This window comes from Oryzias melastigma, linkage group LG17 (assembly GCF_002922805.2).
Source record: "Oryzias melastigma strain HK-1 linkage group LG17, ASM292280v2, whole genome shotgun sequence".
Taxonomy (NCBI): domain Eukaryota; kingdom Metazoa; phylum Chordata; class Actinopteri; order Beloniformes; family Adrianichthyidae; genus Oryzias; species Oryzias melastigma.
In genome coordinates this window covers 32619377-32647220 of record NC_050528.1, presented here as the reverse complement: position 1 = coordinate 32647220, position 27844 = coordinate 32619377, and the positions used below count along the sequence as shown (strand labels likewise).

The following is a 27844-nucleotide window of genomic DNA, read 5'->3' as shown; positions in this document are numbered from 1 at the left end:
CTGCCCACGGGGAAATGGAAAACTCAATATTTTTCACTGGAGTAAAAAAAAAAAAAACTTTCCCTTAGAGGATCATGACCGTTAAATATTCTTGGGAAAGTTGGCTCATTTGCATGAACACTAAGTTCTTGAAGGAGAATGGAAAATGCCTTCAAGGAATTCAGATAATGGAAGTATTAAAATGTTACAGTATAATACAAGAGGCAATATTATGCCTTCCCTAACCCCCCACATCAACTGAATGAACTGCTCTATTCCCATAGTGGTATAAATGGCTGCAATAAAGTCTGGCGCTGTGCTGCTGGGAGAGTGGGCATCAGTCATCCTTGATTGAATTAGAGCATGCAACTTCCATTCTCTCCCCCCAAACAAAGAAAAAAGGAGATCAGGACAGCCATCGCACAGAATAAACATCATCATAATCCAGGAAAAGTGGCTGCATTTAGACGACTTGAAGGTCCAAGACAGAGATGCACTGCCGAGAGTTTCTATCTGATTTAAGGCTAAGAGGACTCAGAGTTCATTCTCTACAGCTACAGTAAGGGATGGGGCTTAGATTGAACTTGTTAAGACCACCTTGTTTTAGAAAAATACAGAGTCTAAGGATAAACTCCACAGAATCTGCATGGGTTTCCTTAAGGACATGAAAAACCAAAGCTGGGCTGCAGTAACAGGTTGGTTAGGTCAATATTTTTACTAAACCAAAGGTCAGACACTGATACAAGTTGAGAGTGGATTTAATATCTAGGATTTGTATAGATTTTCCAGATTTGTCCATTAATCCTTCTTCAGAACCTGCTGAATCGCTTTCCGGGTCATGGGCCGCTGGAGCCAACCAGGTATAAGAGAACTGGACCAAGCTTGTTAGGAGTCCACAAAGGGGTCTGGGGACAATATGTCAGTCAAACTTTTCAAACATTTGACATGAAGGCCTTTTATTGAGGCATCCGATTGGTCAGTTTATAACTTGATAACTTCCAATAAATACAAAAATCTTTCGATTTTTTTTTTTTATATAGAAATGTTAAAAACTCGAAAAACTAAACCATTGTACATAAAATACCCTAAAAAAGGTGAGTTCTGAGCAAATAGAGATTACATGATTTCCATTAAAACAAAATGTTTTTTTAATTACAATCACCCAAACTACACAATAATTAAACATAAACAACTTCCTCTTTTTTATTTTTTTGATGGATGCTGTTATTAAGGGAAATATCATCCGTTTTTTTCCCTGCTTTTCAATGGTCCCATCTGTGGCAGGGATCTGGCACAGGCTGGAAGTGGGTCAGCTGTAGGTAAATGAGGAAAAATGACACCAGGCTCTGAGATTTGCTGCACACAAGTAAGACAAAGCAACAAAATGCAATATGTGCAAGTGGACGGTAATTCAATTCCAAAGATGCATACTGCTGTTTTCCATACAGCCTGACCGGGGCAGGAGTCTATTAACATTGAAAGTAGTCTGGAAGCCCGACGAAATCATTTCAAAATCAAATGATTCATGCTTCTGATTAGCAGTTAGAATTTGAAACAAAAGCTGGTGTCTGTTTTGGAAAAAAAAAAAATAGTGTGGGACAGAAACCCAGGTTTCGTGGGAAACAATGAAAGCGTCAGCTGACATAAACAAACAAGGAGCTGTTACACTGTCAGGGGCTCTAATTGAGAGGATGCTCGCTTGGTGTGAGACAAAGGCGGAGGGACCCGTGCTCCTGATTCCCACACTGTCCTGCTCTTCCTTTACAATGGAGGCCGGAACGCACAGCGGTTCTTAACCTCATCAAAGCTTTGCCTAAACGGTGGAAACCCTCAACAAGGGGTCTGCAAACTTTAACAGTAATAGAGCCGTTCAGGACTATTTCTCAACACGTTGTTGGACCCACAAAGTCTAATTTCACCCCTTTGGAAATTTTAAAAAAGAGTTGCATTGTTACTATTTTAAAAAAATATACATAAATTAATTCTTTCTTTGACAAAAAAACCCAGAAAAATAAAAAGATAAAATATAAAATAAAAGATATTATATTTGTATAAACCCCTTCTGTGTTTGAGGCTAAACTTTATTTAAAACAACTATGTTTGTATACATTTCTCAAAAAAAAAAAGGCTTTGGATGACTTCCTTTTCAAATAAAGACTTCATTTGTTGAATAGGATCCTCCCAGTGAAGCTAACGTACTCCCACTTAAGGTTTTAAACAACTCAAGTCAAAAATGACACTTTTAACTCTTACAGTATTCCCCCCCTTAGTGACCAGAGGCATCTGCGAATACAGAGAACCCCCCACCCCCCGTGGCCGAAGGATGTCTGTATTGGTCCATACTCATCAAAAACACTTCTTATCATGTTTTGTAAAACACTTAACTCCACATAAAGAGCTTTTTTTTTTAATTCAGAACAAAAGACCGTACCGCAGTGACAGTGTACTTTATAACGCAGTTGAGGAGTGTCCCTCTGTCTCTGTGAGCTTCCTCCTAAATCAAATAATAAACGCTCATCTTCAGCATATCAGGATTGTGTTGGCCGCTTCTCAGTCAGCTGATGTCATTTCTCCATTCGAGGGCATGGAGGGAGGAGGGGGAGTGCGGACGGGATCCCCGGTTTCTTTTCATGTTTTATGTCAAGCCCTTTAATTGTCTCTGCACATGAAATGTGCTATACAAATAAACTTGCCTTGCCCTTCCGTGCAGCACCTCGTTCAGACACAAACATCTCAAACAAGTGTCTTGAGTTGTCTGAGTTTTTGTGACGAAATGGAAGATTCACGTGACTGGAAAAAAAATCTGCAAATACGTGAAACCGTGAATAAATAAACGTGAATACGCGGGGAACAGTGTGTTTCGTTGGTCTGTTTGGTGGGCCGTTGTCTGTTTTCCTTATTACTACTAATCTTAACTTTTCTGGTTTATGATTCAATAGGAATAGTATAAAAATACATTATCAATTGATTTTTTTAGCAACTTTCTTCTTCACATTTTTGTGCATCATAAATATGTTCTTTAGATAAATCAATTGATCAGAGAAAATCTAACTTTTTACTAACGTTTTCTGCAAATTCTTTCATCATCAGATTGACCTAAAATCTTCTGATAAACATTTTATGATAAAACAAAGGCTTGATGACACATGATAAAATACATGCATGTCTTTAATTAGAAGTCACAAATTTTCCCATTACAAACCAAAAAACAGAGCAAAAAGTGTAAACTATATTAATTAAAAACAGCATAATAAAGACGTGTACACAAACACACGAGTCTGTGTGTGTTTGTGTATAAATACTTTGTGTGCAGAGGAAAAGTGTGGTTCAGGACACAAGTGGACCTGTCCTTTAACATGGAACAGGTTCTGTCCATCGTCTACATCCACTGTGTGAGCTGATATCTGTACTCCAGACCCAGTTTGCGTTAAATACAGAAACATGTTGTTCCACTCAGAGAAGTGTTTGCTGAAATAAAAATTAAAATACTTTAAGAGCCTCCCGTCGCTACAATCAGGACTTCTGAAAACTGTAAAACCAAGTACACTGGGGGCGCACCAGCAGAAGGGACAGAATGAATACTTAAAATATATGACAAGCGATTTCATCATCTCTAAAGACTTTGAAGGATTTGTTCGCTGAGGATTACCCCTCGTTGCTCTGGAGTGCACTAATTATGCCTCTGCAGAGGCTCCATAATGAATACATGCCAGTTTAAAAGCACAAAAGCCTGACTTTGAACTTTAAAAACAAAAAAAGGCACAGTAAAAATGAAGACAATCCGTGGAGGTGGTGGGCGCGTCTGTGGATGACAGAAACGGGACGATGGATGGCGGGTTGTGTCAGACGGGTGGGGTTAGTGGTGTCAGGAGGTGTGAGATCTCCTGCATGCAGACAGTTAATGAACAAGCCTGGAAGGCTGGTGGAGGTTAATGGAGATCCTGAGGTTTTGTTGGTGGAGGGGTTAGTGATGGTTAGCACCGTACTCCGGGACTGATCGACATCATTCCTGACAGTCAGAGTGGAGTGGTGGAGTTCACACACTCACCCAGGACTGCTCGAAGCTGTAGGTTCTTCTGCGGTCGTCCGGGTCGTCCGGGACGTTCTGGGCCTGCTGGAACTCCTGCCGCAGCCTCTGTATCCGGTCGTGGTTGCTAGGAGTTAGCCGGTTACTAGGGAGAGAGAAGAGGGAGGGGGAAGACAGATGAGCATGAGAGGGCCATTGTGAACGAGTGACCTGGTTCCATCAGCTGTGCCGGAAACGGCCCCCAGGACGGCGTTGTTTCAAGTCCAGCCCGCTCCGTCCATGAATTGATCAAAAGTTGACACATACAGACTCAACCCACATAAAACACGGAGCGTGATAAGTGAGCGCCGAGCCCGGAGCGCGCTCACAGCCCAGCCACCAGCAATATGAATCAAACTAATGCGTCTCTGATGTATTATTCATAACAATGAACAAAGAGTAGCGGTGAACGGTGAGCAGCGGCGCGGCACCCGAACACCCCCGCTTCCCCTGGCATCATTCAGCTGCTGGCCCGCCATTGTGGCGCGCGGGCCCGCAGTGCACACATCAAACAGCGCTGCCGATGCTGCAACTTTCTCATGCTACAGTGAACAAATACACTCCCGCTCGCAAAATAAAAGCTGTGTTAGCGGCTAAAATGTTCGGCGATTAAAAATTGAACGTTCTTTCAGACATTTGGGCTGTTGGCTGTGAGGGTGAGGACGGCAAAAGGTCGGACTACATCAAATACTAAGGCTTTTACTGCTCATGTTAATAGAGATTTAAATGAGGAAAACTCTTTTCCAAACGGTTTAAACTGAGATACAAGTGACTGCTTTCAATCTGAAACACAGATAGAACAATTTTAACTCAACTTTCTAAGAGTAACTTCCTAATTTTAGTTTTAAATTAATAAGTTGTAATTTGTTGCTCTTAAATGACTTTAAAATGCTTAATTATTTCATATATGTATAATTAGTTGTAATTTCTTGTTTTCAAAGACCAAATGATGCACACTTTATGTAAAAGTTGGAAATTATTTACTGCTTTTTATTTTTTTAAATGAATGATGCACTGATCATAGAGCCCTTTTACACTTTTACTGTGCATGTAACAATGACACATGAAGCATCTGACAGTTCCAGGATCAGGATCAGATCATTTTCCAAGACAAAACGGAAATGCAGCAAAAACTAGGAGGATAAGTTGTTTGCAGAAACGTGTTCACCGTCAATCTTTCAAACAAACATTGTAATTAACTAGTTTAACTAAAAAAGTCAATGGGATCTATAAGTACAAATTCAGCATTTTATTTCTCTGTGTGCATACATTTTCGTTTTGACTCAGATTCAAAAGTTGATTTAAAGAACTTCGTCTAACTAAACTTCAGGAAATTTCAACATTTTTTTTTTCTCAAAATTTGAAACTTCTAAAAAGAAAATCTTTAGTTCTTCACATAAACAAATGCAGACAGACTAAAAGTAGTTTATGTTGATCTTAATAAACAGGTTTTGGCTAAGACAGGTTGGTTTTTAAGTGTGAGGCACAATGCAGAAGATTTTATGTATTCTATTCTGCACAGAAACATTTAAAGTCCCACTCTGATCATCATTTTATCTTCTGTAAAAGTGTTCCCAGTGGTGTTGCCTTCGTTGGCCAAAATAAAAAAAAAAAGTGTTTTTGTGGACATAATTTCTGCAGAGTGGAAGGAATTCAATTGAAATTCACCTCTGAGTTGTGGGCAGAGTAACTCCACCCCACTTCCCATCATCCATCTGTTTACACTCTGTCCCGCTAGCTTACAGCCCCTCAAACCCCCATTCTAACATTATCAGTGACATTGACTTATACAGGCTAGCGTCGCTATGCTAGCTTGTTGCCTACGCAAAGTTGGACGCCATATTGGAATGGCATAGATGCCGGCTCACTGCTGTGTTACATTTATACAAACAGATCTAGAAAAACTAGAATGTGACTTTTCACTAGTAAATTATTGCTGTCAGCTGATAAAGGAGAACTTCTAGAAAACATCTGAACAAGATCTGAGTGAGTTTACTCTCAATAATGAACGTTTAGGCTGATCTTGGAGTCTATTCAAAGTCAATGGCAGCTTTAGACTTCACACTATTTCCACGTTTCCTGGCAGGACCACCGATCTTTTTTTTTAGAGAATGACCCGCTGAATGAAAGCATAGTACTGAGTGGAGGAAAAAAACCTAATCAAGATTCTCTCAGTAGCAGCAAGCGGAGGCCAGCGAGTTTATATCCCCGACCACTGTGTGGTTTACAACACCCCCACCCAGGCCTCGCTGCTCTGGGGGCGTGCACTGAGGTGCTCGCTGTGCCCGCTCTCCCGTCCTCGGGAGGGACAGGGCAACCGTCGACCAGGGCGAACAGTTCCCCGTACACTCCGACCGTGTCACGCCGACCTCGTACGATGGGCTCAAGAGGTCTGCAGCGACTGCCCACCCAGCTCATTTATAAACACGGACCGAGGAGTCTGACAATTTGTGTAAATGTTTCTCTGTGTGTAGATTTGAATACAATTACGACCGTTCATCAGGTGTGCATTATGTTTCTTATTTAATTATGTATTTATTTATAGAAAAGTCTGAAATGTTTTTCTGTTGCACTGGACATAAACATTCTTACCATGACCTGGGTATTATCTTGTGATGATAATTAAACATTGTATGGTCATTTTACTGTCTCTGCTGAGCTGTATCTCATTGATTACTGCCCTTTCCAATATGGCGTCAATCTTTATATACATGCAACAATCGTAACAGCTAGTGAAGCAAATCTAGCTTTTATAAGTCATTGATCAGTACAACAAAAATATTGTAGCTGTCCAGCCGTACAGTTTAGATCCAGATTTCAGCTCAGATGAGGAAAACAAAGACATTCATGGATCTATTTGTCTATAAGTGGATGGATCAGAATGGAGCGCAGCAGGTATCCTGTGATCTGCTCAGCGTGTTTTCTACGTCACAAATACAATGTTTTTCAAACAGTATTGTTTGTCTGTTTCACAGGAGGCTGAATTTAGAAATACTCAGAAATGCAGTTTTAACATTAATTTTCTTTATAAATGTTTTCCCATCATGAGAAAATGCCACAAGAACATGTTGGAAACGCCACTTTCATCAGAGTGGGTCTTTAAAGAGAGAAGGCAAACAGGTTTTGTTCTATCAAAAGTTCCTCAAATATGAATCACCAGTTGACTTTTTCTGAGTTGCTGTAAACAAACTTTTTAGCACAGAAAGTCAGAGGCGAGCAGAGCTTCGACTTAATGGGAGCTCCAGCAGAGGAAAGTAATTAACACGTTTCCCTCTCATACAGCGTGAATAAATTCAAGTGTCGGGGTCGGTGAGTGGAGCAGCAGCAGGGAGGTGTTGACTTTTGCCAGCAAATTCCCGGGGACGGCCTTATCTCTGAAGATCCAAAAGGTCAGACCTGCAGATCTGTGCAAACAGAAATATCAAACTTTTTTTATTTTAGCTCTGCTACTGAGACAAGGAACCTTTTATATGTTTTATGAAACTCTGGAACAAAAATCTGACTGAATAAAAGCCAGATAAGAAGATAAAAATAATAAAATAATCGTGTGATTCAGCAGCTGTTTGTTGTATCACTCAGACAGGGAAAAGCCAGACGTTAAAGACCAGGAGCATGTCAGACACAATCCTGCTAATCTCCATGACATGCAACACTCCCTCTGCCTCTTTAAAGCTCAGCTGACCTAATAAATGCTGCTCGTCTGACCCAGCAGTGATGGGTCACAGCCTCCGTGTCGCTTTTGAAAGAAAAGTGTAAGACTGGAGCTAAAAGAAGGGAACATCTGACAAGCTAAAGGGAAAAAGGTGGGAAAAGGGCAGTCTGGCTTTAAATACAATATTTGTCAGATGACAGACACCGCCTCTCCAGAGACGGCGCTTCAGCTTTTTAATCAAAAGTGTATCATCATTAGTGCGACCACCAGAGACCGAGGAGAGCTCAGATAAAGGGCTCAAACATCTCCAATCCTCCAGTCGTCCAAACTGCTGTAAATCAATCAGACGAAGAGCAACATGGAAAAAACAACTTTCCTGCCCCAAAAACCCCAGAGACAGAATAACAGCAGGCTGAAATTTGCTCTGCGATGAGCTTCATCCCTCTAACAGACTCACTCGATATCTGCCACCGCCGGATGAGGCTGAAAGGTCACCGTGAGGCTTCGTCGAGTGGGACTCAATAAGAGGGCCGTGGGTCAGCCAGCAAAGCCGGTCAGGCCCGGACGCATCGTGCTTTTCACGCTCAGCCGTGCATCCTGCGGAGACGCTGCCGCCTCAGCCTCAATCCAGAGACCTGCTAACGCTGTGGTGCTGCACACTGAAGCATCAGGAGGAGTGCCAGACATAAAGCTTCTAGAAAGATCTGGAGGGTTCATAACGTCCGAATGTGAAGACACTATTTTTCACATTTTTCCATTCTCTGTTCAGAGGGATAAATGTATGGAGCTAATACATATTTGAAACCCAAACAAAACATTTAAAATATATATATTGATGTTTGGCCCCCAAAAAAAATTTAAAATGTCAAAACTTTTTGCTTTTCTAAAATAAACTTGAACTAGAACAGCGTTTTGGACGCACGGTTTGCACTCAATAAAACTGCTTTTTACACCCGTCTTGGGACAACTTCAGATTGTGATAGTACAGACTAAACAGCCTTTTTCTGACCGTAATGATCACAGTTCTCAGAGTCAGTGAATGCACCAGGACTGAAGTTACCACCCTCATCCATTTTGATCGGTCCTTCGTATTAGCCCCGCCCCAATGCGCCACAACAAGGCCAAAAGTTTTGAAATGGAAATTTTCAGATTCGAAAATGAAATAAAAAAGTTGAAAGCGAAAAAAGATTTGAAACTGAAATAAAGTTTTGAAATTGAAATTTGGAGTTTTGAAACCTAGAAAAAGCTGAAAATAATTCAGTTTATTTTAAAATAGCAAAAAGTTTTGGATATTTTCCTTTTTTTTAACCAAAAGGTTTTATTTGGGTTTCAAATATTTATGGCCCCTGATTTGGCTCCATATAAATGTAATTATTAATGAAGTATGTCTCCTTTTTTCTCAACACTTTTTAAAGAAACTTTTACACGATGAGGCTATTATAATTCCAGATCTAAGCAATTACCTTGCAATGTTTTGTTTGAGTCTTATTTATCCGAGCATCATTTATTTTTTCTGTATCAACAAAGCTATATGGATTATATTATTCATGGTAATTAAAGAGAAAACAAAACAATCTAAAGTTGGTGGAAGAAAAACAAAGTTTGGCTTCAGGCACAGATGGATGGAAGTCAGAGAGGCCTTCGATGTTTTCTTTCTGTGGGAAAATGATTTATCTGTCTAACCAAAGTTTGTTCAGTGAATGTGGAAAACGATGATCTTTTATGTTGTTTAAGCTAAATTTGTTTCCATTTTTACAGAAAAAAAACTTACCAGAGCATCAAAGCCCAGGAAGCTCCTTGTAACTTAGTTGCCTCCATCATTCTTTTCTCATTGGGAAAAGGCTGATGATCCGAATTCTCAGATGGTAACAGAGTTTCTCCTTGAAAGAAAGCAGTTCTTGATCTCACGCCCACGAAGCAGCAGTGATTCATTGAGGACGCTTCGTCTTCAGAAAACAAACTTCTGTGGTTGAGGTGGAAGCCATTAGGGCCTCGTCTATCGGGAGAGGAGGCCGTTGTAACTGGATTAATCCAGTCTGCCATCATGATAGCGTCACTGCTTTCAGAGAGAGCCATGGACGATTCCATCTACAGGAAATGGCAGCTGATGGACCCTAATCCTGCAGATTAACAGTGAAGGGTCTCATTCAGGGCAGCTCATAAACAGACCGGGACCAGCAGTCGACTGAAGTTTTACAACTTCTGACCAGAACATTCTCATTCCAGCAGTAAAACACTAGGAAACAGCTGGAAACACCTCGTAAGACCCTCGTGGCGAGTGTGGAGGGCGGTTATAATCAGGGTGACCTTGAGGAAACAGGAGCGCCATCGTTGGTTTCCACTGAAAAGTCCCTCATACGTTTTTCTCCAATAAATCCATTTATCGAGGCTGATTTAATAAAACCTCTCCTGATTATACATGGATTGGATTGTTTGATATGCCAACCAATTCATTTGCCAGTAATCCTCACCTCAAAATAACCAACTTTTTTTAATTAAAAGCAGCCATCTTAATTAAAGATTTAATTAAGCATGGGTAGTCATGGGACTGATGTGACTGTTGTGCTGACTAGCCGCCTCCAGCCTGTTAAATAAACATGCCCCGATGGCGTGATACGGGCTGAATAAGAAAATAAGTGCACGGCGTGGTTATGTGTGTGCGTCCTGAACGCAGCAGCTGTGGAGGTTCATTCCTGGAGTCTTATCAGGTGAACTTCACAGCAGCAGCTGCAGATGTGAAAAATGAAGCAGCGATGCTGGGAGCGATAACGCCGATCGATTGATCGAAGGCTTATGGAAGGCTAAAAGGAAGACTGATGCTGCTGAGAAAGCCTGTTCACGGATTAGACTGCAACCGTGTGACATAGTGCACTGATGTCTTTGTCCCACAATGGCTTCATGCAGGTTTTTAAACAATTACAAAACTAATATGCATACCTTTGTTACATAAAGATGTTAAATTTAGGGGCATTTGTACAATAGTACTTATATTTTAATACAAATTTGCATATAATTGTCATTTTCATATTTTCCTTTTTAATAAAATAAATTTCTGAGTTTTTGTTTGAGAAAATGTCATGTTTAAGGCTGCATGTACTAGTCTTCCCTAAACTATTATAAGAAATGGATTTCCAAAATATTGGCCTCTAATATCTTGTGCTATAATATTCTAGACAAAAAGTGTACAGAAAACAGAAAAACATCTAATGCATCTCATTTGCATTTATGAAGATCTCACATAAAACTACCCTGAAATTTTACTAGGATTTCTTTTTAATAGAATTGTTTAAATAAAAGTCAATTTTGCATAGAATTCATAAAAAATGCTGCATTTCCAGACTCTTGCCAATGCATAACCCTATTAATAACTATTGATGCTGAAGTATGGCCATTTTATTGGTTTCCTTCTTCATAAAGTTCAATAGTTCAGTACAGTCCAGTAGAATGCACAATCAACAGTTGTACTGGTGACCAACTTGCATTTACGTCATCAAATATTTAATATTGTTTCATTTCAAACATTTGTTTGTTTTATTTATATGCCATTTTATATTTCATTATGTTGGATGCATCAGGAGGGCGTTCTGTATTTTTAATAACGTCATTTTTTATTATTTTAAGCCTGTAAATCCCTTTGTGTTACAGTTGTCTGAAGAGTGGTTTAGGAATAAAGTTTGATTTTACATTTTGAAGTATTTTAATGCGCTTAAAAACTATTTTAGATAACTATAGTAGATAAACATTGAGCATAGTTTTTTAATAAATAAGAATGACATGTTGCTAAAACAGACAATCAAAGATCTTATTGAAGCTCCACAATAAAACACAGTTGAGTTTTTAAAGTTAAGAGCTGGTTGGTTAATCTCAGGCTTACTGGTGTTGTGTTCATGCAGAGGGAAGATTAGAAGGTCAGAAGGGTCCTCATGTTGTTACCACTTAGCCTCTTATTAGCCAGATTTTGTCTCCACACTGGATTACTTGGACTTAACCTCATGACACTGGATAGAGGGACATCGATCTGCAGAAACATGCTAATTAGATGCCAATCGATACAATATCACAACACTTAGGAGCTCATTATCAACGACTGCCATGTGTTTCATCACGTCAACCATCTAAATGAGACTAAAGTGGTCAGCGTGTTGACAAATGTACAGATTAGAAACTATGCAAACAAAAGCAAACGTCCAAGTGAGATTTCCTTTAGACAGCTGAAGAATATCCACACAAATTTGGATATTATATTCTACTTAATAGCTTAAAAGCCAAAAGTTTCATAACAAACTAAACACTTTTCATCATAGAACTAGTTTCATTCATAGGTAAAAAGTGGAATGAATAATAAAAAAGGGCAATTTTCTGCTGCACATTAACCCCTGAGATCTGATCAGGAACGGTAGGTTCAGCCTGAGTCTGCAGTCCCACAGGGTGTCGACACACAAAGCAGACAGTAAACACTAGAATCCATCTATGAAAGGGATTGGATTTAATTGGTTTTTAGTTTTATGGGCCATCTTTATTTTTCCTGGGGCTCCTCTAGGAGAGCGTCTGAGATGGTGATTTTTTTTCAATGGTATTAATGCGAGCTGTCTCTGGCTCTCATAAAGCAAGACGGGGAACTCTCCTTACATGTTAAGCTACAGCAACACCGGAGGCGGAGAACCGCGACCATTATTAATATATAGCCCAATTTCATGCCTGCTCACATCAACATATTGATGGCAGGCTGTTCACTTAAAAGCAAATAAATTGGCTGGATTCTGATATCTGTAACACCGGCCTACTTCTGACAGACAGAGGGAAATGCATTTCAACGTCACAGACTAAATCCTATCAGACCGTGGGATGAGCCACATTTCAATGGTCCAACGTAAAACCTGCCGGAGCATTTTCTATCTGGCTTAACAGCAGCTCCGCCCTCAAATTATGCAATAAATCCTTTGTCCTGCCAACATACAGGACTGATATTAAAGTAGAACATGTGGATACTTCCAATCAAAATAACAGGAGGATGAAGAAAAACAAAACAACTTGAGTAACAAGTGTCTTCTTCTTTTTTTTTTCTTTAATGGACAATTAATCCAAAATAGTTGATAGAAATTATATTTTTAACCCAGTAAGTTTAAGACCCAGTTGGCTAAACTCTGAGATAGATAAAGACCCAGATAGCTCAACTCCAAGTAAGCTAAACGCCCAGTGAGCTAAACTCCTCAGTTTGATAAACTTCAAGTTATCTAAAAACACAGTTAGCTAAACTCCAGGCTAGCTAAAGACCCTGTAAGTGTAACTCAAGTTAGCTAAAGACCCAATTAGCTAAACTCCAAGCTAGCTAAAGACCCAGTTAAGTCAACTTTAAGTTAGCTAAACTTGAAATGATGTAAACACACAGTAAGCGTAACTCCATGCTAGCTAAAGGCTCAGTTAGCTTAACTCAAGTTAGCTAAAGATCCAATTAGCTAAACTCCAGGACTTTATGTCTGCTACGGACACCAGGATTTAAAAAATCCTTTAAAAAAAAGTTCAGCGTGCTGTCTTTTGAGGTCCAGATGACCCCATTTTAATGTAAAGAGGCCCAGGGTTGCACTAAAGACCCTGTTAGCTTAACTTCCAGTAAGCCAAACTTCAAGTGAGCAAACCCACTCTGTGTCCAAAATCCTCACCACTCTCTAACTCCTGAACTAACTCCAAATGCCATGGATGCCATGGATCTTATTGTAATTCAGACAAAGGCTTCCTACTTTTTAAAATGCAAATATGACATCACCCATTTACCGAAATAAAAACGTAATATGAACATTTTTCGAAGAATATTTATGAATCCATTGTAATAAAAACCTGATGATTTATAAAAATGTACCAACAATATATATTTTTAAATAGAAAATCATTTAAACACAATGAATTGTGGTCTATTTTCACCTATCGAGTGATTATTGATGAACACCAGATTTTCCCAGAGACTTCTGGGAAAATTTCCAGGGCACTGGAATAATCAATTAAAATGTGAACACTCCTCAGAATGGCAAATGCCCAATAGAGTGCACTAACCAGGGAGGAGTGGGGATTTAGACAGCTCCAGATTATCCAGTTAGCTACCTTAGCAATGTAAACTACTGTCCTCTCATGTTTTAGCTAAACGTGTCTTGACTGTGTGAGCAGATTATTCATACACCAAAATAAAACTGTTCAGTTTCCTTCAATTTTAATTAGCTAAGTTGAATTAGCAGATATCTGAGTATGAGTTCTCTTGGTGAGAGCTGAGAGGCTTAGTACTATTTTAACCAAACAAGAAGACTCATATTGTGAATAATCAATCCATTTATGATTAAAATACATAATCTGTACTGTTTTAGCTGGCCTCCAGGTTTCCATTACAGTAGCAATCATACAACATTGTTTTGTGTTAACACATACTTCCTGTCTTAGGGTTTCATACGTGTTGTCTTTAAATAGTCAGATAAAGTGTCAACAAATGGCTTAAACTGTTTTTACTGACCACTGTGTACAAACAAACAGAACTGCCAATTGAAATCAAAGACAAAGAGGTGAGAAACTTCTTAACATTTTAGTTTAGATTTCTGTATAATATTTCTAATAATAACATACAAAAACATTCTGTCCATTTCCAGACTAAATTATGTCGTTATTTTATAAAAATCTTGGTACAAATTCGTGTCAAGCTTGATTTGATCAACAAGAGCTATATGTTTGCAATAATCCCCAACAAATTATGATCATAAATGTTTGATGAAACTTCTAAAAATGACTTGGTCCAAACATCTGGGCATTTTCTTTAAATTCCATGTTTCTGTGACAAGCCGGGTCTGTAAGTGAAGCTGTTCCTATGTCACGCTCATCCAGTTTCAGTTCTATCTATCCAGCTTCATTAAAATGCTAAATAGGAGAAGAAATGTGGGATCCTATCCACATTGCCAGTGCCTCCTGATGTAGCATACCATCACACTTGCAGAGCCTTGATGTTCTGGTAAAAACAGCCCATAATTTCATCCATCAATGCCAGACGATGGTCTCCTCTATGCATGATCACGACAGAAGTGCTCGATTTTCTGTTTTGTATTTCTCTGTCGTTTAACCCTTTAACACCTGAGGCGCCGCCGGTGACGCTTAAACACAAAATTTTTAACATTACTCTAACTTTTAAACCGTTAACACGATCATTCCAGCAGATTTTGCTGGAGAAAAGTGGCTCATAAACATAAAGCTCCAGGGATAAAGGTTTAAACCAATGTCTGTTTCAGGATCAATTCATCTGAAACATAAACTTTCAAGTGTGTCAATGTGGACTCCATCCCAGCTCACTCACTGGTACAGACTAGAGCACAAGTCAAAGTCAAGGCCAGGGGCCGGATCCGGCTTGCGGGGCCCTCCAGATCATTTCATTTATTGCTATTAACGGACCAATGTTTTCTGGCGCTACTGAAGCAACATTAGGATTCTGGAGGCTGAGAGATCAGTTATAATGATCTAGGGTTAAGCAACGGTGTCTGTGTTAGACACCATTCAGAGTCAATGGAGGGACATGGGCAGCGTTTTGTCATCGTCTTCATGATGCCATGGTTAAACAACGCTGGCAGATCACTTGTCTGAGTCGTTCACAGTCGATCACGGTGATTCAGTGGATCCAATCACCTGGAGAAACTGTAACCAGGCAACAAGGCTTTTTGAGAGAGGGTCGTCCAAGTTGATGGTATTACTGCAAACCGCATCACTAACATGTTAATTATTCCTCCTGTGCGTAAACACGGCGGTAAAGGAGACTCTTCTGGACCATTACCTTTCAGTGCTGCTTTTACAACTCTGCACATGAGTGCAAACCAGTTTCGACTGTTTTCAAACAGGTTGAGCAAATTACTGGCAGAGTTTCGTAGCACAGGATGACAGCGTGAGGGGAAGAGGGGACAGGGTTTTTAAACCAGCCGGGAGAGCACGCCGCCTTATCAGCTGTGGATTAGGGGAAGCATTAGAGTCCAACTTGCTTTTTTACATTTTTATGAGGTTTGAGCTTAACTTAACAATGATAACAAGGTCCGAATGAATTTCAGACTGAATAAGAATCAGCTTTTGAAGAGGAAACTTATAAGGTTTTGTTCAAAGATGACATCTTTTGTTAAAAATGAGTTATTTTTTTGTCAAATAAACAAAAAAGAGGAAAATATATATATTTTAAAGCTTTTTAGACCTCCATCAGAGGCTCCATTATTTGCAAAATTGGCCTAATGTTTTGGATAAACATCAAAAATGTCGACTGTTAGAAAAGTGAGGCTAAAATCTGCATTTGAGGGGCGCAGTGTTAGCAGCCAGTTGGCACAGGTACACGTCTAACAGCATCAAAGAAAAAAAAAAGAGGTCTTAATTAAGCACAGAAAAATAGGCTAATTGAATAGAAGATTATAATCATCAAATTATCCACAACGACTTTAAAGAAGATAGATGCCTGCCTGTTTTGTGTATATACAAAAGATTGAACTACACAACCCTGCAGGTTGTTTTTGGCAACTAGAAACATAAAAAAAGCTCTCCCTCCATTGACTGGAGACAAAACTAATGGGGGTTTGCATTTTACTTATGAAAGACTGGTGCTCGTCTCCAGAGCTAGAGGATGAATTTTGTCAAGTCTCGCGAGATGAAGTGAATAGAGCATTGAGGGAGAAAAGAAAATCAACTTGGAGCAGTCTAATTTCTGGTGTAAAGAGGGTCCAGTCCTCATGTTTTTTTCTGTTTTTGTTTCCTCTGCTGTGTGACAGATAGGTCTCTCACTTATAATGGTTTCCATTTTCAGAGCTCTACATAACATTTCCAGCCCGAGTATGAGCAGCATCTGACAAATCATCATCTAAGTCAAATTAGGATCCATTATCATCAGCAGACAGGGGGCCTTTTACCTCTTGTTTCAGTTCTGCAGGGGAGGCAAATGAAAGCAGAAGCATCTTATGAAAGCAGGCAATTTCAGAGAAAAAGATGGAGTATCTGTGGTGCCATTGCCATGGTAATGTGCGCCCTGAATTCCAGGAAAAACACTGAAGCTCAGGCTAGAATTTGGTCAGTTTAACAGTTTTGGAATTAAACTAAACTAACACGCATTAATTAAATGCCTGACATTTTTCTTAAATACAATCTTAATATGTTTGAATCCCATATAACCATTGGTATCATATTTGATACATGCATTTCTGAGACCCCCTGTCTTATTAGGCATATAAAAACTAAAAACCCCATTGTATATGCTTCAATCCATGTATTCTGCTCTGTAGTTAATAATTTTTCCACTGGGGGCAGTAGAGGCGCTTTTCCTGCTCATTTCAAAATGGCTGCCTCCATTAAACCTCAAATACACTTTTGGGGGGAAAAGTTTTGCTATAGTTTTCTAAACTTTATGGCGAGAATTGACTATGTACACAATGTTATCCCTTTCTTTTACTTCCTGAATTAAAATAATGTAACATTTGTTGATAATTTTTTTTAAACAGTTAACCCATGTTAAAACTGTGTAGATCAAATTTTGGTAAATACAGTGTTTTTTCTTAACCTCTTGTAAAAAAAATGTACCAAATCTCCCAATGGATCATAATTGATCGATATCTGCAACATTGACATTTATGAGTCATTTCATCCTATTTTGGATCTTTCTTGAGAATAACAGTACAGACGTATTTGATGGGAACTGCCTGGAATTGGGTCCAGTTCAGTTCTTACAGTCACTACAGATCTGTAGCAGAAGTTTTTCGGACACATTACGAAGCCCTGATGTCTTCATCGATTTTTCCTTTTCCTAATCCAGAGGACCCACAGGTCTTATTAACATTTTCTGTCAGGAACTGTGGATGGAAATAGTCTAAGATGAAGCTGGACTTCAATTAAAGCGATTATCTGACAGGCCAAGTTAGTTTATGTTTTTTTTTTTATCTTGCTACTTGAGTTTAAAGGTCAGCAGAGCGTTTAATGAGCTAACTACCAACTTATCAGCAGAACACGTCCAAGCTGTGTCTTCATTCTCAGAGGAGGAGCAATCATCGAAAATGTGTTGTACTGAACTCCTAAGATAGAAATTAACCAATTAAACAAGAGGCGATTATATCTTTACAGCGGCTCTGAAGCTCAGACAACTGTACGACCACAACCTCGGTCGGAGAAACAGATGTCGGAGACGTTAAACGTCACATCTGTTCCCCTAAAATCTCCACGCTTCTGCCGGCATCTTGGAGGAAATCCTGGGTGACTTCCTCCCCTGTCCTCCACCAAAAAACAATCCCTCTGAACCAGCTGAAGCAGTAAATGCCACCTGGCTCTGCAGACAAAGACTTTCCTGCCTCCGTACCAACGAGGTCCACTGTGAAACAGGCGTAGCATCAGCAGGACGCACACTTCCTCTCGTCCAAATCCCAACGGACCGCAAATTAAAACGCAGTTATGCTAACCAGTGAAACCATTCACTGCCGGGAAATCAAAGGGGTTTGGTAAGACTGGAAAAGTCTGACTTTGGAAGTAACATTCAGCAGACGGTGGTGAAAACTCCAGACACAGAGCTTCTGCTAGAATCATCAATGTGGACTTCTAAAGAAGAGATTTCAAAGAAAGAACGTGTCTAAGAGCTCAATAATTAATATATATATATGAAACTAGCTTTAATTTTGACAAAATATAAATTGAATTGCAATAAAAAATAGCTCAACTTTCTTGTGCAAAGGTTGATCATGCTTCCCCATTTTGTGCCAAACTAGGAGACTTTAACCCTTTAACACCAGAGCTCCAGTGTTGAAGTTCCTTGATTTACTGTAACTTTTTAACTGTTAGCACGATCAACATAGTTCCAGGAGATTCTGAAGGACAAAAGCGGCGGAAGCCTGTTGAAAAGTTACAATATGTTAAAGATTTTGTTTATAAGCGTCACCAGCGACGCCTCTGGTGTTAAAGGGATAAACAGTAATGCACAATGAAGTCGTATTTTTGACGGTACAACTGTTTTCAAAAATATAAAAAAGCAAAAGTTAATGAAATGCTTTTGTGAAAAGAACAAGCTTTTTTCAATTGGTAAAGGCTCTTGATTAGAGGTGTGATGAAATATCAGTGGTGAAATATTTCAACTAGGGATGGTCATCGATGATCATTTCCAGATTTGATTCACAAGAGCCTGGATCGATTTGATAGCAATTTATTTCAATTCAATCTCTAGTTTACACATTTAGATTAGGAAACCTTTATTAGTCCCACAATGGGGAAATTGCAATATGCAACAGCACAGGTACAGTCAGAGTAAAATAAGTGCAAAACATAAAAATAATATATACATTATAAAGAGCTAAGATGATGGGATACTCTATACATTATAAAAAGAAACACATTTGTTTAGAAATACATTAATAATCAACTATATGTTTTGAATATATGTATATTAATCTGATCCAGTTCACATACTGTAAATGTATCAGTGAAATAATGAGATTGTTAATATCATCCAGTGTTCCATGGATTCTCTAAAGGAGAAGTTCTAACTAAAATGTTCAGATCATTAACATTGGAAACATTGTTCTGCTTCTCCTGGAGGACGTTTCAGTTTGACCACTAGGTGGTGATCGCGCTATAGCATTACACTTTTTTCCAAGAAGAAGAATAAAATATGAGCAAAAAACTGTGTTTTAGACCACAAATGATTACTTTAAAAATATCCCCTTAAAAGAGTTTGGAAAATTCATACCTGTGAGTTCATAAAGATCTTCATTAATTTAGCAATGCATGTTTATGTCGACCGAGTGTTATCATTAGCCGTCCTATTCGAAATTCCATTAAACGCTAGCATCAAGCTAGCGGACTTTAGCTTTATTCGCTAAATCGATTAATATTTTATGAATCAATTATTGATCTACAGTATTAAACTTAATTGAATAATCGATTTTATCAACCCAGCCCTTATTTTAGCACTTGAAGGATCCCTGATCCCCTCCTTCACTTTATCCATTTTTTCAAAATAATACTGTTCAAGTCCACCAGGGGGCGCTTCCTTACGAGCATGACAGTGAAGGGTATGGATGTTTGTTACCATTACCATACCGTGTTTCTACATTGTGAGTCATGTATGAGGAATCAGATCATCAGTTACACTGACATTTCCCGCCTTATTTGTGATCCAGTCGGCTGGTTGGCAAAGATAAAACATCTTACATTAAATAAAAGTTTAAAAACAAACATACAAAAAATATTAAAAACTTTCATTTTTCTCAGTTGTTTATCGTTTTTTATGTCTGCGTCCTCCTCCTAGTCTGTTGACGTCTTGCACAAAGATCATTTTAGCTCCTCGTTTCAACCTAAATTAAACTATTTAGGACCTGATTTACGAGCACACTGAATAACGAGTGCTAAATTATGTGCACACACAAACAGACTGCACGTCCCATTTAATTAGGATTTATTACTTCTTACTAAGACTGATTGAGCACGAGACAACAGAAGAAATCATCGTATTTAAATAAGGAGACTTTATAGATTGTAGATAATCTATAGCGCACGTTCAATCAATGCAATGGGGAGCAGGGACTTGGAATGGGATTCAGCTTGAAGATGGTCTGACATCTATTATGTATCAAATCCAGGTTTTTCTGGGTCATGAGCGCATTGGCAGGAATGCTGGTATTTCTGCGGCGCTCTCTGCAGCTGATCCGCTGGTACATGCGCTAATGATGGTAATTAACACCTTCATTAGAGTGATTTAATGTGGAGTACAGGTGAGGGCTCCTAAAGTCAGATACCCCAGAGAGCAGCAGCTGGGGTTTGGAGCGCTAGAAGAGATAAAGGAGAGGAGCGAGCCGTGCAAAACGGAAAAGTCTAAAATCAAAATCTGACAATGGCAAAAAAGTCAACTGCAGACAAACATATTTGTTGTATTTCTTTTTTAAGCCCCTAACTCATCCAAACATTGTTTATTAAAAGCTTTTTGTTTAAAAATAATCTTTGCCTATGCATTTCAAAGTATTCACCTGGGTAAAAAATAGACTTTCTGAGCGACTTTTGTTGTTTTAACATTTCTTTGAAGTAAAGTTGTACCAGTTTGTACCCACTGACTGTTTTTGAGAACTGGACTGAGTGACTCCTCCCCCCTCAAGTCTCAAACAGGAAGTTCCAAAAAGTCAAAATCCCATAGACTAGTATTGAGAAATACACAGCTATTACTCAGTCGTTCTATTTGTCAGAATAACCATTCTTGCTTTGATACCTTTTTGGTAATCCTCGTTTTTTCCGGATATTTTTTTCTTCATTGCAAGTTTTAAATTGACCAATCAGATGTCTCAATAAAAGTATGTGGTCTCACGTCAAACGTTTGAAACATTTCATTCACAGATCAACCAAACTTGCTTTCAAGTGGTGGGGTTGTGGACTTCCAACAAGATCAGACCTGATTGGTGAGACTGGTTGCCATGGAAACATTGACTCAGACCAATCACTGCTTGCTGACGTTGTCTGGCTCCAACATGGCAGCGTCCGTGTCATAAAACAATGGAAACTAAATTGACCTGATTTGGTTGGAACTGATAGCAAGTCATTTTCTATGCGTGACGTCACACTCACTTGGTCCAGTTATCATATACAGTCAATGTATGCATCTGGCTTTCAGACGAGCCAAAATACATTTGCAAAACATCCTGCTTCACATTTAAAAACACATTTCATGTGCTACTTTGATCTGTTTGAATCTTTTCCCCTCAATATTTTGTAATGCCCTAAACCCCCATGTGTCATGTTCCTCTGTCATCAAGGACAAAACAAAAGCGACAAAAGCAATTCTGTTAGGAACTTTCTTTTTTTTGCCACATTTTTACACACATTAACATTTAGGCTTTTATTACCATTTGAAAATCTAGAGAGAATGCATTAAGTTTTATACGAAAATTTGAATATACAGTATTTACGCAACAATAAGAGTAAACTCTCATGGCTTACTATTTCAAACTAATTAAACTTAATTTACAAAAAAAATAAGTTTCATAAAAGTTAAAATGTATGAACCAAACTGTAGAGTACCATATTTGCTGGACTATAAATTGACCTGGAATAAAAGTTGCAACAGCAAAAAAAAAAAAAAAAAAAAAAAGCAATAAAGAAGGAAAACATATTTAGTCGCACTCTTGGTAGTAATGTATTTAATAAAATATGAGATCAAGATCGACGTTTTACCTTGAAAGCCAAATCATAACAACGTCATAGATAACAGCAATAGACTGAAAATATTCACGCTGAAACATAGTAATCTATTATAATAGGGTCACATATGAACGACTATTCAGATAAACAGCATAAAGATGCTAACAAGTCAACTAAACTCTCAGATCATCTCAGATCACCAAATCAGTTGAATTCTTTATCGTCTCTGTTGCTTTGGAACATTTTCGTCTAGCTCAGCTTAAGACTGAGCAGCACTTCTTCTGTGTTGCTGTCAGTAGCAAATACCAATACAGACACCTACAGTGCCCTCCAGTGGTTGTTTTTGCAAAAAACTGCAACTCATACTCCAAAAAATAAATAAATAAAATGTAGACATGATAAAAACTGACTACATAGTTTGCTTTCATTTAATAAGAATAAAGCGGTGTTGTTACTGGAGAAGCATCTTTTTTATGCTAGAAAATACTACGCCTTCATGTCATATCATAAACAACATCAGTAGTTTTCTTTCTTATTAATTTTGTCACAATCTCCTCACCAAACCTATCATCTCTGAAAACGAAACCGTCCCTGTGATCATTTTACACTTTCTCAGCACAAGAGATAAGAGTCCTCCGACAGGAAAAAAACCTTATCTACAAGCGTAGCTATACTTGGGCAGAAGAGGGTTTGAGCAGCAAAAATAATTCACAATGAATTCAGCTCTTCACTAAAGCAGACCGTCTGCAGACAAATCTCCTGACTCCTGTCAAAACATCTTCCAGCTAAGGCAGCTGCAGCCTGGCTGTCCCCGCGGACACAGACCTGATGGCACAAAGTCTCCTGGACTGAGGATCTGAGTCAGTTTAAATCAAAGATTTCTGCTGAAATTTCACCTCTTCTGCGGTTTCTTTTCTTTACAGGGTGCAGCTGTGTTTGAGGGTCACCCTATGAGGCATTTCTGTGGCTCTCTCTGCTTTGAGGTCAGCTCTTGTGGAGATTGAAAGAAATTCTGCGAGTTTTATTAAAAGATGAGTCACTGCACGACACGACGTCTGACACGAGGAGCGTTTGTCGGAGCTGTAATAAATCCAGGCTTTTAATTTGTAGAGAGAAATCCCCACCAGCTGATGCAACTCACAGACACATGCATCTTGACATGAGAAAGAGCTCCCCCCCTCAATGAATTCAAAACGGTGGCACATGGCTTCATGCAGACACCCGTCACACCGTTCTGCACGGTTCAATTCCCTCTGGGGGAAGCTGGGTGCTGTCTAGGAAACACTGTCAAAAGTGTGAGATGGAAGACAAAGATGAGGAAGATGAGTGGGATTTAGGGGGGAAGGATGGACAACAGGAAAGAAGGGAAGGATGATGGTTAAAAAAAAGGGAGGGGGGGGTCACAGGGCAGAGTTTGAGTTTTAGACAAAGAAAAACAACAACAAAACATGACAGGAAGAGGAGAGAAGGAACTTCAACCGATGAATGTTTGATGTTTAATATGTGTTTAGTCTGTGTTTTTCTCTATTCTTGTGTGTACTGTCTAAAATAAATCAAAAGGGTCAGGAATAAAGCTGAAGAAACAAAACAATAAAACAACAAAAAGAAAATGGAGATTTTTATGAAACATAAAAAAAAGCTCCAAAGATGAAAAAAATCCAAGAAAAGCCAGTAAGGAAAAGAGAAAGTCTAAACAAATAAAAGTACTGAATATGTTTTTATTGCAGTATATGGTGCAAAACTATAACCTCATATGAAGTTATTTCTAAATCAACCATGACATTATAAAAAAAACAAAAAATAAAAAAATGTATATTTTTACTGCAGCTGTGTTTCATCTGTGTCCCTATTTTTTCATGGAATCCTTGATTCCAAGAACAGAGCCAAACATTTAAAATTATTATTTTTATTGTTATTTACTGGGAAACTAGGCCTGACACGCAGGAGCCCTGGGTTCAATACCAGGGTTGTCCACTGATCTTCACCCAGATTGGGTCCTTAGGCAAGACCCTTGATGCTGCTGCCTAACTGGGTCCCTGTGACCCTCAAGTACAGGGTTGTGTCAGGAAGGGCATCCGGCGTAAAAACTCTGACAAATCACTGATGTGGAACAGTGGGTGCTGTTACACTGTGGTGACCCTGAAAGGGATAAGCTGAAAGGTGAACAACAACATTTACACTGGAAAATTAAAAAAGGAAAAAAAAAATAGTTAGGTTTGTTGTTTGGACACAGTTGGATGAAAAGGTTTAAAAGAGTCAGAGTGATGAGTCATGAGCTAAAGAGATAATTGGAGGAAGGGAATAAACTAGAAGTAGATATTCCAGAGAGGAGATGAGGCAGAATGAAGGCTCACAATAGAAGGCAGATGATAAGTCCAGTCAGGAAGACTTTAAAGGCGTCTGAGCAAATGAAAGGATGCTTGCTGAGGAAACTAAACTTGAAAAAAGAAAAAAAAAAACTAAAATAGAAAAAACACTTTTGATTTTTGCTGAATAAATTGTTTCTGAAATTTGTTTCTTTAAATTGTTTGATTTGATTAATATGTATTCAAAAGTTTACGTCCGCACTTTTTATCTATGCTTGTTTTAAATTAAAATCTTTTTACTTTCTTTTAATTTTATTTTAATGATTTGAATGATGATGAATGACATTTTTACTATTTCTTTTGATTGTTTCTTTTAATGTTTTATGTAAAGCACTTTGAATTGTCTCTGTACATGAAATGTGCTATACAAATAAACTTGCCTTGCCTTGCCTTCTGGATTTATTGTAGACACCAAACATTCCATCAAAACTTGAATTCAAAGACCCACTCCAATGAAAATCATCATAGAGAATTGAGATTCTGTGTCAAAGCTCTACGACTGGATTGATCTTATATTGTTATTTTTGCACCGCTAATGTTAGCTTGAAGCTATAAGCCCGTGCACAAAAAGAGCTCTCAGCGACGGGAAGGGGGCGTGGTTGCTCTGTGTCAATAGTCCCGCCCTCAACCCAGAATTGTAATTCTAATGAGCTACAGCTGCTGTGCATGAAATATGTCTTAAAAAAAACAACAAAGGCTTTTTGATCGTGGCTAAAAACTTCATAATCGTATTTAAAACATCACAGGGAATGATTTTAAGATAGAAAAAGTATGGTTTGGAGTGTGACTTTTACTCTCTGTGTCCCATTTTCTGCAGTCTGACAGCATTCAATAGTAAAAATGTTCTGAAAACACATTTTAGTTTATTTTGTCTTCACAGGGGACGGTTTCCCATTCACTCCTACTTTACACAAATGTACTGTTTGGTTTAACAGATTTTTCCCAATATTAACTGTTTAACTTTCTAAACATGACAACTGTGGCTGCTGTAGCTTTAAATATTTGTTGTTTTTGATTCTACTGTAGCATAAAAAGGGATTTTTTTAAAATTAAACCCAATTGTCTAATTTCTGAAATACTGTTGAGTTGGGCGGAGAAAAGTAGGTGGTCCAAAAAGCACAATATAAGTACATTCTATATATTATATATGAATGTCTAAGATTTTAATCTGAAACATGATTTAATTTGATGCCACAACCTTTCAGAAAATTCCTGATTTTAGAGGGAAAACGGCTGACTTTTGTGTAAAAGGTGTTACTACATGCTGATCATTGGCAGAACCAAACACAGGACTCTACACTTAGATGAACAGGAGCGCTTTTGGTTGTTCAATGGATAAAAGGCTTGACTGACATTTATTTACGAAAGATTGTTGGTTCTGCACTTTGAAAGCCATGAAAGAAAACAAAGAGTTCTAAATTGTTTTTCTGTTACTGAGAGCTTCAAAGCCTCGTAGAACAAACAGACACTTGGTTTCAGCAGTTTAATTCTGAGAAGAGTAAGGGGTTCACATCCGGTTGACATGAGGTAAAATGTCCACATCATCCCCATGGTTACAGAACGATGTTTCAGTCTGCTCTGTGTGCTACCGAACTGAATGAGTAAGAATGCAGACGGGCTGCAGTCTACGTTCTGGCATGAAGTGAATTAAACCCCGGGGGTCCCGCAGCCAGTTGCTGACACAGGTTGGCTTTATAGCGAGCCAGGGGACCATAAATAAGGCATTATGGGTAACGGAGGGGGGAATGCTTGGCTTAAATGCGCCCCTTTAAAAGGCACTTTGACCATTAGCCGAGTGTCCAGGCCGCTTTAGGAGAAAGAGCAATGTGTTGGCGTGTTCATGGGAACCTCATCATGGCAGGGATGCACTTCGAGAGGCTGGAAGAGACACAAGCAGTAGCCTCAGGACCGTGACCCCCGCCACCCTCGTCTTTTGTGCAGTTAATCTTATTGTGAGAGCTCTGTCTAATGGGGTCTAATGGCGGCCAATCCCATCCCGAAACAAAGCTCCTCAATCACTTTAAACATATTTTACACAGCACTGCCCGTGCTACAGATGTTGAATGATTGCACATATTATCCTTCATTTATTAATCCTCTACATTTTCATCTGCCACTGCTCCACATGAGTTAAAGTGTAATGTGCTTTTTATTTCCTTATCTCTGTATTTTATTGTTTCCATCGGCTTTTATTCATTCATAAACCAGCACTTCCTTCAGAGTGTCGGGGGACATTTGTTCTGTTACTTTGTAAAAGATGAAGCAGAAAAAAGAAAAGTCCTTCATGTGGAGCGCTGTGTGCGTCTGAGCTTAAGGTCATGACCTGATCAAAAAACTATTCAGAAATTATTTTGGTACAGTAGAAAATGTATGACTTCGTTGGAAATGGTTTTAAATTAACCAGACTTTAACCCTTTAACAGTGGAGCTTTAGATCTAGCCATAACTGAACCACAATCGTATTTTCCACACGAAGGCACACTGTCAATTCAGAGGCTACTTTTGAACTTCTGTCATATATGAAGCACATCCAACTAGAAGGTTCAATAAGTGAGACAAAAGAGTCAGAGATGAATCAGTCAGACAGACTTTACTAGCTGCGTTCACAGTAAGTATAGAAAGTATTTGTAAAATGCTACTCGCTAGCCACGTTAGAAGTGTAAGCCATGTTAGAAGAGTTAGCCACGTCAATACAGTTAGCCACGTTACAAGTGTTAGCCATGATAGAAGCGTTAGCCATGTTAGACACTTAAGTCATGTTAGAAGCGTTAGCCATGATAGAAGCGTTAGCCATGTTAGACACTTAAGTCATGTTAGAAGCGTTAGCCACGTCAATACAGTTAGCCACATTACAAGTGTTAGCCATGTTAGAAGCATAAGCCATGTTAGAAGCGTAAGCCACGTCAGAAGGGTTAGCCACGTTACAAGTGTTAGCCATGATAGAAGCGTAAGCCACGTCAGAAGGGTTAGCCACGTTACAAGTGTTAGCCATGATAGAAGCGTTAGCCATGATAGAAGCGTTAGCCATGTTAGACACTTAAGTCATGTTAGAAGCGTTAGCCACATAAGAAGTGTTAGCCATGATAAATGCATTAGCTATGAAGAAGCGTTAGCCGCGCTACAAGTGCTACCATGTTAGAATCATTAGCCATCTTAGACACGTTAGAAGTGTTAGCCATGTAAGAGGTGTTAGCCACGAAAGAAGCGTTAGCCATGTCAAAAGAGTTAGCCATGTAAGAAGTGTTAGCCACATTAGACATGTTAGCCACGTTAGTGCAAAATACGAGATATATCTATACGAGATATTAGAGTTTTCCAGTCTTGTTTTTTTATCTTGTGTTTCTGTCTCCCTGTGTGGGTATTTCCTACAACTTGTTCATCTTTCTTCCTTTTCTTCATCATCAGGTACTCTATTTGTTCAAATTAAATTCAGGTTAAATGGTACAACGTGCACACGATTGCATTACAGGAGTAAAATTCCAGTCGCGAGTGACATCACCAGGAGGTGTCGCGTTCTGTGTACCTCTCAAACTCGATTTAACATTAGTAAACACAACCAGAATAAATCCATATATATGATGCTCTGGAGCAGTGGTCCCCAACCTTTTTGGGGCTGTGGACCGGTCAGCCA

The 27844-nt window shown here is 38.9% G+C and overlaps 1 protein-coding gene across 10 annotated transcripts in view; it reads right to left on the bottom strand.

The window, feature by feature from the left end:
- Nucleotides 1-27844, bottom strand: part of LOC112151185 (partitioning defective 3 homolog) — a 327527-nt gene that overhangs the window by 14555 nt on the left and 285128 nt on the right. For all 10 annotated transcript variants that reach the window (XM_024279951.2, XM_024279959.2, XM_036216447.1 and 7 more), the window contains one exon: nt 4028-4151. In XM_024279951.2, coding sequence (XP_024135719.1) covers nt 4028-4151 — 124 coding nt within the window. The remainder of the gene's footprint in view (nt 1-4027; nt 4152-27844) is intronic.